The 17,465-nt window shown below is 37.0% G+C and overlaps 1 protein-coding gene across 11 annotated transcripts in view; it reads left to right on the forward strand.

Annotated features, from left to right (window-relative positions):
- The window catches only part of trol (terribly reduced optic lobes), a 1,731,230-nt gene that overhangs the window by 782,648 nt on the left and 931,117 nt on the right, over positions 1-17,465 (forward strand). For all 11 annotated transcript variants that reach the window (XM_090387691.1, XM_090387694.1, XM_090387699.1 and 8 more), the window contains one exon: positions 5,309-5,596. In XM_090387691.1, the coding sequence (XP_090243817.1) occupies positions 5,309-5,596 (288 nt within the window). The remainder of the gene's footprint in view (positions 1-5,308; positions 5,597-17,465) is intronic.

Consider the following 17,465-nt stretch of genomic DNA (forward strand, 5'->3'; position numbering starts at 1 on the left):
GCTAGTCAAGACATCAAAGGCAGATATTTTTGGGATATCAGAGACATGGTGTCACACAGATATAAGCAGTGCAGAATTGGAATTCGGGGAGTACTATGTGTACATGAAGGGAGAAGGGGTTATGCTTTTAGTTAAGAAACATAACCTAAGGATGTGCATCCAATTGATGTTGGTGGACAATGCAGTGTTAAGTCTGTTTGGTGTGAAATAAGCACTGGGAAAGGAAAAATGAGAGGTGTGTGTTTTAGGCCTAATGAATCTGATGAGTATAATGGGCAATTGTGCAGAGAAATAGTGGGCCAGTAAATTAGTGTCTTATAATGGGGGATTTTAATTTCCCAGATATTGACTGGAATTTGTGGGTTGGTCACTCGCACACTAGCAAGTCTTTTTTGGATTTATTGGATTATTGTTTTCTACAGCAGCATGTTCTGGAGGCAACTAGAGGGTGTAATATTCTTGATCTGATTATCAGTAGTGATTCTTCATGCATCAAGAATCTGCAGATAAAGGAACCACTAGGTGGCAGTGATAGTGTGCTGAAGTGGGATTTACTCAGAGGTAAATACCATGAAGGGTAAAGGAAAAGGTTTTTGCTTTTGTAAAGGTGAATATGGTGGTCAAAGAACAGGAGTAAGTTCAGGAGCACAGGTTTTGAGAACAAGTGGAGAAATAGCATCAGGACCTGGAGCATTCCTGGCATCAAGATTCATTAAAATCCTTCTGACATCCTTTTGATGGAACACCACAGGTGGCATTGAATGGAGCATGTTGGGAATGGTGGAAGGTGTTTTACCAAGATCATTAATACATGAGTTGGAAGGAAAATGGAATGGTAGCAGGTCAGCTTTATCCTTGGCTGAAGAGAAAATAGAACCATCTGGTTTTGGCAGAGATGGGCAAAAGTTGTGGGCAATAACTTTGGGAAGGGACCAGAATACTTTACTCTTTTTGAAGAGTAGAGTATTCTGGCTAAGAGTAGAAAAGCAAGTTTTCTACTCTTATCCAGTTCAAAATCTAGTTTGGACTGATTAATAACTTCAAAGTAAACACTGGCTATTTTCTTGATTGGATTCTGTTCTTTAAGATTTGTCCCAAATAAATGGCTGCCCTGATTAACCAGTGGCCAAAATAACCAGAATCCAATGTATATAAAAAAACTTCAATGCTTGGATGAAGAGTGATATTTTTTTCTTCATGGTTTGAAAGTGAAATCATATCATTGGAAAAACACCACTTAACCATTTCCAAAAGCTTGAAGAAAAGGCTCTTACTGTTGGATCACTGGCTAGCTCATCTTTTGGCCAGCATCCTGATATCAAAAGATGGCATGTTCAGATTTGCCGTTTCTGCCAAGGAACACAATTGCTCTAATTCAGCCAATAGATCAGGGTATTATCCAAGCCATTGTGTGAACTATTTGCTGGTGTTGTGAACTCAGAAATTAAAAGTTCTATAATTTCTGAAAACAATTGTTGCGAGCTTTGGTGTAGGGAAAAAATGAAACTGAAGAATTGGAAACAAGCTAATTACAATATGCAACATTCTTCTCTTGAACAGCCTTAGCACATTTATTGGAAAACCAAGGTTTAGATAAAGGATGAGATTTTAGAGTGGAATGTGAAATAAAGGATTCCATTCCTACAAGAATAATTTCACTGACATGATCTGGGGAAATTTTGACATCAGAAGTTTTGAAACGGCAATCCAACCAAGAAAAAGAAGAAAAATCTCGCAGGTCATCCCATTTTGGCATTCTTGTCATGCCAAACAACATGAGGTTGGGAATAGTCACTAAGTTGTGATCTTAGGTGACTAAAGGACCACTTGCTTCAACCGTGTACTTAGAAGGGTTGTTTCTGAGAAAATGATCAAGTATGTTGGCTGTATGGTTAGAATTGTCCGGTATTCTGGTAGGTAAATGAAAAATCTGTGCGAGGTGATTAGTAATTGCAAAAGTCTCAGCATCTCAACCAGCTGGGTCGGTATGACTAGAAAACGGAAGCCAGCTGGAGTTGTGAACATTAAAATCGACAAGGAAAATTGCCTCACTGTTAGGAAAGTTGGACTGGAGAAAGTCAAGTTGCAAAGAGAGGAAGTCAAAGAGCCCCAAGTGATTAGTGGAGTTGGGAGAACAGTAGAGACAACACATGAATTTGACACAATGAGGTAGAGAGATTTTAAGCCAGAGAAGATCAAAGAAAGGAGATTCCAAATTGCCAAGTCTCTGACAGGGAATATCAGAATGGGCATATGCACAAGTACCACTTTGAGGTGAAAGGAATCATACAGCGAGTAATTTGTGCAACTGATAACTGAGATTCTGTTAGAAAAAGTGTGTGGGGTTTTGGCAGACTAAATGGAAATGGACATCATCGAGATTAGAACCGAGTCCATGTATATTTGTGGAATGAATTAGGAAGTGTTTCGGAGTTTTAGATCTTTTTGCAGATAAGCCTGCTCCATTAGTTTGACAATTCATGGTTTATTCAATTTGACAATTCATTGTATATCCTTTCTAAGATCCAAATATATGATACAAAATTATTCTTTGCATCAAGTTCCTTTGTGACCACATCATGTTATCCAATCAAATTGGTTAGACAACACTTTCCCTTAACAAGCCCATGCTGTGTCCAAGCTATAACTGAAGTCTTGTCTAGATGATCCTGCAGTGCCTCCATTAATTTACCTGGAACGGATGTTAAACTAACAGGTCTGTAATTACTTGTGTCGCCCTTTGATCCTCCTTTGAATTGGGGTCAAATTCGCACATCTCCTGTCCATGCATACCTCCCCTGAGTCCAAGGAAGCTCTCATAATTATGGCTAAGGGTTTGCTTACTTCCTTTGCTACCTCCTTTAATATAACTGGATAGATCCCATCCACCCCAGGTGCCTTATGTTTATCTTAGATGAACTAATGAGACTCGTGTCAGAGAAGAAAAATGCATGGATGCATAAAAATTATCTGGTTACGCAGAATCCTATGGTAGATGTAAACTAGTCAGTAATCAAGTCACAAAGGAGGTTAGACAAGTGAAGGCAGATTACAAGAAATCTCTGGCAAAGGATGCAAAGAAAAAAAAAAAAAAAAAAAAAGAATGCTTTCTTTCTTTGGCAAAAGCTGCAAAGTTTTTTTAAAAATTGATATTTTATATTTGATCTTAATTTCAATATTATAAGAAAGATAATTTCAAAATTCTTTTAGTGTTTTTTTTTTTCCTTTCCACAATCATATCAAGTTTTCAGATGATACAAAGGTTGGTAGAATGGTTATTGACAGTAATGATGGTAGGTATGCTACTGCAGCAGGATGTAGAAATATTAGGCAGATAGGCTGAGAAATGGCAATTGAAGTTTAACTTTGAAAAATGCAAAGTACTGCTTATGGATAGAAATAACCCTAGAGTAACATACCGCCTGTGTAGTAAGGAAAATGAAAAAGACCTTAGGGTTAGTTGGGCAGTCAGATATGAAGTTCTCTGAACAGTGTGGACAGGCTTCCAGGACAGCTCATGGGGTTTTCTCAGTGATATACAGGAATTTTGCTAGCAGTGATAAAGTGATTATCCCATTGTATAAGGCAATGGTCAGGCCAAACCTTAAGTCCTGTGTACAGGTCTGGAGGCCTAATTTTAGGAAGGATGTAGAGCTACTGGAACAAGAACAGAGAAGGACAGCAAGATTGGTGAGCAGAAAAAAGGGCTGTTCTTGCCAATAAAGGCATCAGCTCTGCAAATTACAGTGTCTGGAGACTGTGCACCTGTGAGGTGATCTGATTGAGGTGTTTAAGACTTTGAATGGATTGTGCAAATCCAGTTGCAGAATAGAAATCCAGTTGCAGAATAAAAATTTACCTTTAACCAGCAAGTGGTTGATTGCTGCAACAAGGTTCCATCTGTTGTGTGGAGGTTAAAATCAAGTATGGCTATTCAGATCATAAGGATCTCTGTTTGTTGAATAAGGCAGTTCTCTAATATCGTTCTGTGATAATTTGACATGCCATGTTATCAACTAGAAATCTACTGTTTGCCTGCATAATGGATGGATTGCAGGTTGGACCCATCAACTTACTACCAAAAGTAGAGAAAGTAAAGAAGTTTTTTTTTTTTTTTTTATTACGTATGGTTGAACTTCAATCTGACCTAATAACACTGAAATGCATATGTGTAGTTATTATTGTATAGTTTTGTTTTTTTTAAACTTAAGAATCAAGGATTACTGATATTTAATATCTGCCAGTAACCCTTGATTGTTTTTTAATAGATTCATTAGGGGGCTTTGCCCCTGCTTGCTGCGCTCACTTCTTTTGATAAAATAAAATACTTACAGAAGCTTTCAACTCTGTGTCTCTCTCTTCCTCAGCTGTGAATATATAAATACGTTACTATATCTATATAATATCGGTGTAGATATATCATAGGCAACTCTTAAAGAAAAAACTAAGATCATAGTGTGAAAGGCATAATTTCATCTATCTCATATTGTGCTCATCCTTCACAATGACTTTCCATTTATTGCACTACCTCAAATAAGTAATGCTTCACTAATAGAGAAGACTATTGTCACTTATTCTCGGTGGGCACCACCACCCAGATGGCCCTTTCAAAGCTAGTTGGCTTTTCATCGGTGGGTGCCTTTCGCATTATGATCATAGTTTTTCTTTAAGAATTGTCTATGGTGTATCTACACCAATATTATTTAGATATAGAATCATAAACTCTTAAAATGTTATGCCTTGTTGCATTTAGTTTATTTAAATAAATTCGTTACATATGGAGATCAAGAATGGTACTGCGTGGTCATGTTAGATAAACATAGTGTGTGACCATGCTTAAAAAAAAGCTTGTTTTACCACAGTAAAACAAGCTTCTGTTATGTATTTTAGCATTTGTTACATATTACCACGTAACCGGCATCTCTCTTCTCCCATTGACTTAATAAATATCATTAGGAAGAAAATTATTTTAATGTAAAGAAAGATATTGGGTTAATCTTATTTGTCCTTAGTAATTTTGACATTGTCTGTTTTTATATTTGAGTCATCTGTCATAAAACAAACTTGATGTTGTTAACATAAAGTTGTGTGATTAACTGTGGTTCTAATATTAAATATTATATTTCAGTGGAAGTTATGGCAATGTACCATAGTATTTTGTATTTGAACTGCAAATGTAACATAAATATAAAATGGAGACATTAATCTAATTTATTATATTAGACTATATTAGCACGTAGTACATCTGAGTCATTAATGTGCATGATTGTTGTTGGTTGTTTACTAAGATTTTGTTCTTGCCCTCAAGCTGTTCCAACAATTACACAACCTCCACCAGAGTCTGTGACAGTAGAAGAAGGAGAGACAATTACCATTACATGCACTGCAGTTGGAAACCCAGTACCACTTATTAATTGGAGGTTGAACTGGGGTAACATACCAGCTCCACCACGAGTAACTGTGACATCAGAAAATGGAAGAGGAACTGTTACTATTAGGGATGCACGTCCTAGTGATCAGGGAGCCTGGAGTTGTGAAGCTATTAATATAAAAGATAGTGTGCTTGCAGTGCCTGATGCTATTTTGGTTGTGAAGCGTAAGTGACTTTAATATATTTTAACAAAAGTGTAACTTTAAAACTGTCTAAATATTTCAACTAAAAAAAAAAAAAAAAAAAAAGTTTAATAATTAATTACGATAGGACACATGTTTTCAGAGTAAATTATTCATTTATTGATGTTCTCTAAATTGAAAAGTTCCATTACCAGCAACATGTCTAGTTTGTTTATATTTAGAATTCTTTTTTGGATTTTGTTTTCAAGTCTGTAATAGTATTAATATTAACCTAGCAACATAATGCAAGGAAGCAGAGATTTTGCAACATCAGCCAAAAAAAAACAAAAGAAACACATCATTTGTTCATTACAGACCTTTATATTTATTCAAACCACCCACTTTCACAATACTAGGTCAGAAATTTATTCTGACAATCATTTTCTCTTTGGATGCATGCAAATTCCTGTACATCCATTCTCAATCATCCTGTATGATAATTTATGATTAGTTTAAATTTATATTTACTATCATCTGAGAAAGCATTAAGATGCTATCAGCATTTTTGCCCGTAGGTACTATCGTCACCCTTTCTAATGGATTTGGCTTTATTCAAATGATGCTTCCAGACCTATATACAGTACTCAAGATATGTGGCCTGTATTGTCCTTGTTTTCAAAGTCCTGTATATCTTGGACCGAACCCAATGAGCTGTCCTAGTAGCTTGTCTACACTACTCAGAGAATGTCATATTGAACTGTATAATGATTTCTATGATTTTGTTTCCACCATTACCACCTCAAGTGTGATGCCACCCATTTGGTGGTTTATACTGAGATTACTGCTACCCATTTGCATCTATTAAAGTTAAACCTCAATTGACACTTCTCATCCCATCTGACTAATTTTTGTAGGTCTTATTGCAGTATTGTGACTTGATTAGCACATCTTAGGGACCTCCCCCCCAATTCAAAGATCCCTCATAATTAGAGCTTAGATTTAGTTGCCTTGTATACTTTTTGCTTCAAAAATCTACCATCAACTTCCTTCGAAGTCAATGCAAAATCATTCAGCTCCCGGTTATAACTTGGAATACTTCTGCTGTTTCTTTCCCTAAAAATTTAATGCACGAATGTCAAATGCAAAATATTTATTCAGTTTACCAGAAACCTGAACATGAGCATCAGTAGTCATGCTGTTCATATCTAGTGGGTCAATGTGGTTCATCCTTTCCCTTCTAGTGTTAACATAAGCAAATAATTCTTTGCTGTCTTTGTTTGCATTTTTAGAGAAAGCTTCTCATAATCAGCCTTAGCTTTACTAACCTCATTAAAATTTTCACAGGACTGTGATATAATAATTTATGATCACATGCAATTTTGGTCTCAGTCAGTTCAGCTGATGTCCATTTAGGTGTAAACCTTGAACAGTATCTCTTAGTTTACATAAAAAGCTTAGTAGCTTCTATTATTATTTCCCTGAATGCTTCCAATTTGGAGAAGTTGCTGACATCAGTTAGTTCCACTGAAAAGAATTTAAAAACTGTTTAAGACTATTGTACTTACCTTTACGAAACAAAATTCCTTCCCCTAACTCATGACCAGTGATTGTATTATATGCTTCTTGTGTCAATAGATTGTCACTGCCTCTTAGTGATTACTTTATCTATGGACACTTAATGCACGAAGGGTCATTGCTGTTAATTAGATCTAGAATATTGCTTTTATTGTTAGTCTCTAACGTTCTGGTATAGAAAACAGCCATCTAATAAATCTAGAAAGTTCTAATTTGTGAGTAACCAACAAAAAAATTGCAGTCCATATCTGGAAAGTTAAAATTCCCCATTAATAAGCAATTCTGATTTATTGGCCTATTCTATTTATCTGTGTAGTTTTTCATTATATAGTATAAGCCCTATTTCCAATGTGACTTGACTGATAGTTAGTTGGTTAATTGAAAAAGTCAGTTAAAGCAGGTGATCATAACAAAAAAAAAAAGTATACGTGCGTACATACATTTAAATTGTATTTTCACTTAAACAATTTTTATTGTACATTCCTTAACATAAAATTAGTAATTTGTCTGTTTACATGCTAAAAATGCAATGTTTCATAGCATAGTCCTTCCACTTTTTTCATTGACTTTTGATGCAGTATCTAGGGCATTTTTGTCTGTTGCATGAGAAATTTTTGGCCCTGGATTTGATTTAATCTCTTCATGCTTAGATACATCTGTTTCTATCATTTTGTATATGATTTCTACCTAGGTCATAATTTATTTTTCCAACTAATAAGTGGTGTTATTTTTTTGGAAAATGTTATTTAACCCTTTGCTGTATTCATTCTTGCTATAAATGTATGTGACCTTCAATTTGTCCAAAATCAGTTAAACTATCTTCTTCATTATCATTCTTGTAGTTAATGACTTTTGTTAGCATTGTCACTCAGTCTTGTGCCATGATTTTATTCCAAGGTTTAGTAAATGTTGAACTTGGAATTTCATTCCTTGTGTTGCTACATTGTAAACACATCTTTGATGCTCATGACTTTGAATGATTCTATAAGACCTGTATTTGTCGTTCAACTTTTTCCAAGATTGAATTGAAACTTTTGTCTATGTCACCTCTTTAGACATTTTAGAATTCAGTGGCCAAAATGTGACCTTTTTTCCCTTGTTTGAGTTCATCACAATTTGGATGTGAAGGATTGTCAGAAATAGAATAGTCTTTTCAAGTAAGTTTACTTTCAAGTGTTTCTTTACAGAAGGTACAAATAAATGGCGTGGGGGGAACATTCTCTGAATAATGCTAATCCCATCCATGTCAATTTTTGTGAGTGGTAGTAAACTAGTAAAAATGAACAATTTATCTTTTTGAAAGCTATAGGATTAATTGATTTACCAACAATAAAAGGTGAAATTTATGAGTTCCAGTTCCATTACTGCAGGTGGCCACCACAATTTTCTTTTGATTATTTTGTATCCTGGTGCTACAGGATCCATATTTTTTGCAGTCATTTTTGTACATAATACCATTTTATGAATTAGGCTTGTTTTGTCCCTATTATAGAGTTGTTCTCCAATCAGTTTTCTCTATTTATAAATATTTAAGCAGCAGACTGATTAGTGAATCTCTCCCTGCTGAATACTCAGTACACAAATACCATGAAATAAACCACAGCTGTAATTGCATTGTTATTATATGTAATTTTATTTTCTTTAAAGTGGTGCAAAAACTTAATGACATGCTGAAACAATGTAAATGTTTTCTAGACTTTAAGATTTTTTCCGATCTTTTACAGGTGTCCCGCCCACACTTAATTCAACAGCAATTATTTTTAGTGACTCAGCTTTATCAAATATTTATAGAGCATCAAATTTGTTTTCTTATGAACACCTCTGTTTTCTCCTCCATATTTATTTAATTATTGTAATAATTAATAAAATCACGCTGATTAAATAATGAATAATTTCACTGCTTCGTGCACAGTTTGGAACAAGCACATAACTGACCTCTTAGGACACATACAATTCAATAGATGCTGTGTAGTACCTATGCTAGCCGTAAACATACTGGACTGATGTCCACAGCCCACTGCAGCATGGTCATCAGACAGTATGTTTTTAAGAGGGAAGGAGAAATACCAGTTAATCTGGAGAGTCGGTTCAGAGAGGTTCTACTTTGTTGATGATAATTTGGTCTATAACATTCACTACTTTTATTTTTCTGGTGCTTATGTCATACTAAATTGATGGCACATTATACTAGACACCATGTCATTGGGTGTACTTTGCTCCTTAAAATCTATGCTTCTTTACGAAGAGAATGTTTCTTAAGTCTGGATACTATTAATTTATTATAATACAAACACAGATTTTATAAAATAACTGTATCAAATAAAATAATTGTATCAACATCCTTCCTAAAATGAGGCCTCCAGACCTGTATGCAGTACTCAAGATGTGGCTGACCATTGCATTATACAAAGGGATAATCACCTCCTTGTCTCTACTAGCAAAATTCTTATATATCATTGACAAAACTCCATGACCTGCACTGGCAGCTTGTCTGCACTGCTCAGAGAACTTCATATCTGACTGCACAATTACCCCCAGGTCTTTCATTCTCCACTTCCCTGAGTATAGTACCACACAGTTGGTACATTTCTCTTGGGTTACTGCTACCCATATTCAGTACTTTGCAGTTGTCAATGTTAAACTTCAGCTGCCACTTCTCAGCCCATCTGCCTAACTTTTCTAGATCCTGCTGCTGTAGCATACTGTCTTTACTGTCATTAACAACCCTGCCAACCTTTGTATCATCTGCAAACTTGAACATTAAGCCAAAATTATTTTTTGCAATCATCCAATAAATCCACAAAAATCTTGCTAGTGCACAAATGACCGACCCAGAAGTTCCAGTAAATATCTAGGAACTTAAAATCCCCAAAAATAAGACATTTCGATTTTCTGACCCAGTTTATTTCTCTGTACAGTTTATTGTACTCATCGGAGTCATTAGGCCTATATCATACTCCTGTCATTTTTGCTTTTCCAGTGTTATGTAACACCGAGCTGACTCAACATTGCACTGTCTACCCATGTCAACTGGATGCACTGGCTTTTAATGTTTCTTAACTAACTGCATAACTCCTGCTCCCTTCCTATCTGGTCTATTCTTTCTGTACATTGTACTCCCCAAATTCCAATTCTGCATTCCTCATATCTGTGTGACACTATATCTCTGATATCCCAAAAATATCCATCTTTGATGTTTTGACCAGCACTTCAAATTAATGAAATTTATTTACTATACTCCTAGCATTGGTGTACATGCACATATTCTTACTCTTAGTTATTAATATATGCCATGTATTTTCTTGTTCCATGATGACTACCAGCAGTACTTGAAATCCCCAGCACACTGCTTTCCAGGCTGCTGCTCATTCCATTAGAAGCAGTGCAAGAATCACTTTCTCCTTTTCTTGCAGCAACTGTTAATCTATTAGTCTGGGAATTCCCCCAAGCAGTTTTCCAACCTACCTAACACTGCCTCGATAGCATCAGTAAATATTCTTGCACCCTTTCTATTCAAGTGTATCCATCCCTGTGGAAGCACTCTCTCTTGTTAACAAGCATAGACCATGCTGAGAAAAATTCTTACCCATGAACCTTGGACAATTTCTTCACAGCTGAATTAATTGACAAGGCTCTCGTCATATATTCCCTGTATCGTGTCTGGGCATAATTGCAGACACTTTCTAATTTAACCCTAACTCAACTTTTTTTTTCAACATTGACCTGTGTACTGTCAACATGTACAATAATATCACCTTTTGTACCCTTAAAAGATATCTGCTCTACGTCATCAACTTTTTCCCCTGGCAGACATGCCCAGGTCCTATTCCATTTAGTGCTTTTGCAAAATAGATTTCTTGTTTCCCTGACAACAACTAGCTCCTGTGGGACCAGTGCATTATGCCTTGGAGATTGCTGCTTTGCTGCCCAGTGATCAAGTGCATACTCTGGCATTGATGTGGGCAGCTGAGAGCTTGATGCACACCCCAATTTATATCCTTCAAAAGCATCTACCGTGTTCTTGAAGCTTTCATAAAGCCCCATAATAATCTGAGTTGGCACCTAACATACTCACACTCTTTACATCGAGCACACACTGAGACATCCCCCTTTGAAATATTGCGTCCTGTTCCTGATAGCCCTGCAATCATCAAACAAGCAGAACATATTTTAAGGCTGTGATTCAAAGGACAGCCATCCCCTCAGTTCTCCTCTTAGCCACAGAACTCCCACCACCACCACTGAGCCTTTTTCTTTGTTGCTGTGGTAGAGGCATGATTTCAGTTCAAATTCAATATAATTAAAAATACACTAAACTTGTATGCTAACATATATAACATACTGCTGATGATGACAAGCCAAGAATGCCCTGAAACAGCCATTGAATTGCTATATTGGCTTCTTGCCCTAATGGTAGCTGAGCATTCTGGGCAAAATTTGCGGCCAATACCAAAGCTATTGGCTGCAACTTTTGCCCATCTCTGCTCCCACCTCTGTCCAAACCAGATGGTTCTGTTGTTACTTCAGCCGAAGATAAAGCTGACCTGCTAGCATCCCATTTTTCTTCCAACTCATGGATTAATGATCTTGGTAAAAGATCTCCCACCATTCCCAACATGCCTCATTCAATGCCTCCTGTGGTCTTCCGTCAAAAGGATGTCAGAAGGATTTTGACGAATCTTGATGTTAAGAAAGCTCCAGGTCCTGATTGTATTTCTATACTTGTTCACAAAACCTGTGCTCCTGAACTTACTCCTGTTCTTTGCCACCCTTTTTTTCACTTTCTTATTCCAAAGGTATTTTTCCTTCTGCTTGGAAAGTTGCTTATATCCAACCAGTTCCTAAAAAGGTCACAAATCCCTCCCATCCAATTATCGTCCCATTGAAATTACTTCTACTCATTACAAAAGCAAGCCCATTACTTTTTTTTAATGATAATGATGAAGGTATAGTAAGCTTATTGCCCAAGTTTACAGATGATACAAATTCAGGGTAGGGTGGTTGACGATTGAAATTAAGCTGTCCTACTGCTCCAAGAGCTAGAGAAATTGGACAGCTAGAATGTGAAGTGAAATTGAAGTTTATCGTTTGCAAATGAAAGGCACTGCATACAGGCAGTAGTAATCCTAGAATAACATACCATCTGTGTTGGTACCAGACTCAAGATAGTATACATCAAAAAAGATGTAGAGGTAGTTGTATACTTTGGCATGAAGTTCTCCAAGTAGTGGTGACAGGCCTCTAGAACAGCTTGATGGGATTTCTGTCAATGATATACAGTATGAGACCCGATGTTCGAAATTCTCAAATCCGGTAGGACCTAAAATCCAGAAGTTTTGATAAAATCAGGTTTTTTTATTTTTTGATTTTTCTTTTTGTTTTTGTTTTTTTTTTGCTTTTTTAAATCCAATTATGATTCAGCTCTAGTAAACTGATTATAATTTTTCATGTTGATAAATTAAATTTTTTTAATTTACTGAAGATTTACTGATTTACATTCAATAAATGCTTAAATTACTCAATTTTATTTACATCCTGTTTGTCCTTCTCCCAATCTATAGCCTTTCCTTGATGATTTATGTTAGCGCACTAGTAGAGATTACGGGGAAGGTTCCTTCTGTCTTAAATAGGGAGTATATGATGAGAGCCTTGTCGATCAATTCAACCCTGGAAAGATTGCGCAAGGCTCAAGGGGTATAATTTTTTTGCAGCTTGGTCTATACTTATTAACAGAAGAGACTACTTCTACAGGGATAGGATACACTTAAATAGAAAGGGCAAGAATATTTGCTGATGCTATCAAGGCAGTGTTAGGTGGGTCGGAAAACTGCTAGCTTGAGGGGATACAAGGATTAATAGACTAATAGTAGCCACTAGCAGAGGTGAAAGAGATTCTTGCACTGCTTCTATTGGAATGAGCAGAAGCCTGGAAAACAAGATGCAGGGTATTTCAGAGACTGCTAGGAGTCATTGCGATACAAGTAAACACATGGGCTGTGTTAGGGAAACTGAGAAAAGCAACAGGTACAGGTATACTTGCATGTACACCACTGCTAGGAGTTTGGTAAATAAATTTGATGTATTTGAGGTATCTCAAAACATCAAAGGCAGATATTGTTGGGATATCAGAGACATGGTGTCACACAGATATAATGAATGCAGAACTGGAATTTGGGGAGTACAGTGTGTACAGGAAGAATAGACAAGATAGGAAAGGAGGAGGGGTTATACTATTAGTTAAAAAACACACAAAATCCACGGAAGTGAAGCCAGTCGACATCGCTGGACAGTGCAGTGTAGAGTCAGTTTGGTGTGACATAAGCACTGGGAGATCAAAATTGAGAGTAGGAGTGTGCACGGGTTTTCCCTAGTCGAGTGGTCAGGAGCGGGAGTGCAGTAACACACACTCTTTGAGTAGACCAGGGTTGAAACCCCCCGACTGCTGAATACGATCGATCTGCCAACCCGCACTGGACCAGCGTGGCAGATTATGGTCCATTTCCATCAGCATGAATTGTTGAGGAGGCTTCCATCCTGCAGTAGGTTGATAATGGCTGCAATTTACTTTTTTTTTTACTTTTATAGGCCTAATGAGTATAATAAGAAACTGTACTGGGCCAGTAAATCAGAGCCTTATAATGGGGAAATTTTAATTTCCCAGATATTAACTGGAATTTGTGGGTTGGTCTCACACACACTAGGAAGGCTTTTGTGGATTTATTGGATGATTATTTTCTACATCAGCTTGTTCGGGAGGCAACTAGAGGGAGTAATACTCTTGATCTGATTATCAGTAGTAATTCTTCATGCATTAAGAATCTGCAGATAAAGGAACCACTAGGTGGCAGTGATCACAGTGTGCTGAAATGGGATTTACTCAAAGAGGTAACTACCATCAGGCGTAAAGGGAAGGGTTTTTGCTTTTCTAAAGGTGACTATGGTGGTCTGAGACAGTATTTAAATTCTGTACGGTGGGACCAATTGATGATATTACCAACAGCAAATTCAAAATGGGAAGCATTCAAAGAATTTATCTTGGACGCTACTAGGCTCTACATAACGACTAAGAAATATTATTCAAGGTTTAGGCCTAAATGGATGTCAGATGAACTAATGAGACATGTGGCAGAGAAGAAAAATGCATGGGATACATATAAATTAATGGGTGACATGGAAGCCTATGATAGATATAATCTGGTCTGTAGCCAAGTCACAAAGGAGATTAGGCAGGCAAAGGCAGATTATGAGAAATTTTTGGCAAAGGATGCAAAGAAAAACAACAAAGAGTTCTTTACCTATGTAAACTCCAGAAGGAAAGGGATGAATCAGATTGGTCCACTGGATATTGATGGTTCAACAGTTGAGGATCCTGCTCAGGGGGCTAACAAACTAAACGAGTATTTTGCATCTACATTCACACGTGAAGAGTTATTCAGGAAGGGGAATGCCAGAGGTGAAGTAAATTCTGGCAGTGAGCTAGATGATTTTGTAATAACTGAGAGCAAAGTGGAGGAGAAATTGTTGAGGATAAACATAAAAAAGGCACCCGGGGTGGACGGGATCTCTCTAGTTATATTAAAGGAAGCAGCAAACCCTTAGCCATAATTATTAGAGCTTCTTTGGACTCAGGGGAGGTGCCCATGAACTGGAGATGTGCAAATGTGACCCCAATTCACAAAGGAGGTTCAAAGGGCAACATAAGTAATTTATCTGTTTGTTTAACTTCTGTTCCAGGAAAACTAATGGAGGCAATGGTTAAAGAAGCACCACTGCAGGATCATCTAGACAAGACTTCAGTTATAGCTTGGACACAGCATGGTTTTGTTAAGGGAAAGTCTTGCCTGACCAATTTGATTGGATACTATGATGCAGTCACAAAAGAACTGGATGCAGGGAATAACTTTGATATTATGCATTTGGATCTTAGAAAGGCTTTTGATACTGTTGCACATGGAAGACTGCTGTACAAATTGGAGCAGTGTGGCATTGGAGGCAAATTGCTGCTATGGATAAAGGGATTGTTGAGGGGTAGAAGACAGAGTGGTAATCAATGGACACTGCTCATCGTGGACTAATGTTATTATTGGAATCCCCCAGGGTTCAGTATTGGGTCCATTGTTGTTTTCTATATTTATAAATGATATTGATGATGGTATATCAAGCTTAATGTCCAAGTTTGCAGACGATATGAAGGTTGGCAGGGTTGTTAAGGACACTACTGATGCTATGCTGCTGCAACAGGATCTGGAAAGGTTGAGCAAATGGGCTGAGAGGTGGCAAATGAAGTTTAACATTGACAAATGTAAAGTACTACATATGGGAAACAGTAACCCCAGATCAACGTATCAACTCTGTGGTACCATGCTGACAGTGGTAGAGAATGAAAAGGACCTGGGGGTAATTGTGCAGGCAGATATGAACTTTTCTGAGCAGTGCAGATGGGCTGCAAGAGTAGCTCATTGTGTCTTGTCAATGATATATAGGAATTTTTCTAGCAGGACTAAGAAAGTGATTATTCCCTTGTATAAGGCATTGCCTGACCATTGCCTTGTATAAGGCAATGGTCAGGCCACACCTTGAGTACTGTATACAGGTCCGGAGGCTTCATTTCAAGACGGATGTAGAGCTGCTGGAATGAGTACAGAGAAGGGCAACAAGATTAGTGAATGGAACAAAGGGTTGCTCTTATGAAGAAAGGTTTAAATTTTGCAAATTATAGTGTCAGGAGACTAGGCACCTGTGAAGTGATCTGATTGAGGTGTATAAAGCCTTGAATGGCTTGAGCATGCTCAATGCTGATGGAATTCTTCCTCTTGCTCAGAATAATCATTTGAGAGGGCATAAATTCAAATTGAGGATAGATGTGCAAAAATTTGCCTTTAGCCAGCAGGTAGTTCGTCGGTGGAACAGATTTCCATCCCTCGTTGTGGAAGTTGATAGCCTAAATAAATTTAAGGCTGAGCTGGACAGGTATTTCGAACGAACGGAGGGGTAAAGTGGAAGGTTTTTTTTGTTTTGCTGTTGCTGCATAAGCTTGCTTTTTTGCATCATATGCCTCTACTAATGCTACTTAACATTATGCCATGCAATTTCTTTATTGAAAGAAGCTTATAATAATTACATCTTTCTGAAAATTACTGCAATATTGAATGTTGATAAGTTTCATTCTATAATTAAGCTTGGTTACTTTGCTGTATCAAATGGATAAGAATACATAACTAGGTAGGATTAATAGAGTACATTAGAAAATGATATGGGTTTCATAAAATAAACTTGCTTTAAAGACAAATTCCAATCACATCCTGCTGAACTTTGAGTCAGAGGGTAGACTGTGGGGGTGAAGAGGGATTAAAGAAATCAGTGTGTGTAATTTTTGCATGCACAGTAGGAAAATGTTAGCAAATTTTAAGTTGAATGAAACAAATTCAGCATTGCACTGTTTAGAATATATATGCACTGAGAAGCTAATGCATAGATATATTAGGTCTGCATGCAGGTTCTATGTTCAATTTGAGTGTAAGGCAGAATGAAGTTTCTGAAAAAGGAGGAAAAAAAGTGGTTCAGCAAGTCTCATGAAAAATTCTTGCACATTGCAAAAATTGTTAATAAAAATACTCTTCCTGTTAGGAAAAGTTTCTCAATATCTGACTAGTGATCTGAATTAAATCTAAGCCTTCTCTGCATGGAATGAGAGAAAATGTTTTCCACTAGGCCATCAACAATAACTATGTTCAGCTAAGAACAATTAGATACAGTTTTCTTATGAAGATAGATAGCCAAAAGGATACAGCTTTCAAAGATTCAGCACTCAGTCTAGAAACAAAAAAGAACAAATGGATGTATTGGATCTGCAAGACAAAATGAAAATAAAGTTAATTTTTTTTTTTATAGATGGCATGAGCCACAGTTCCCACTCCATACCGTCTTCCAAATTATTTGTCTATTTAATATTGTTCAGCACCACTAATAGTTAATAGCTCAAACAAATAGTTAAATAGTAATAGCAGTGGCAAATGAAACAAGAAGCTTAAACAGCATTAGCCAATATAAAAAAAAACTGCCCACCCATTCTCTCCATCCCCTCTAACAGTTTGTTGTTGTTGTTGTTATTTGGTTTTTTAGGAGCATTAGCAACTAAGGCCATATTGCTCCGGGGATATACGGTGGTCATTCCCTGACCTTTCCGCATCCTCCGTATTTGGTGGTCACAGGCTCGAATCCCGGTCTAATCAAGAAACGTGTGCTACGCACTGCTGCTCCTGCCCACCTGGCTACAGAGGCACCTCTAACAATTTGTCTAATTCATCCTTAAATTTATCCAAACTGCCCAAGTTCCA

This window comes from Mastigoproctus giganteus, chromosome 13 (genome assembly GCF_048544385.1).
Source record: "Mastigoproctus giganteus isolate SK-2022 chromosome 13, ASM4854438v1, whole genome shotgun sequence".
Lineage (NCBI taxonomy): Eukaryota > Metazoa > Arthropoda > Arachnida > Uropygi > Thelyphonidae > Mastigoproctus > Mastigoproctus giganteus.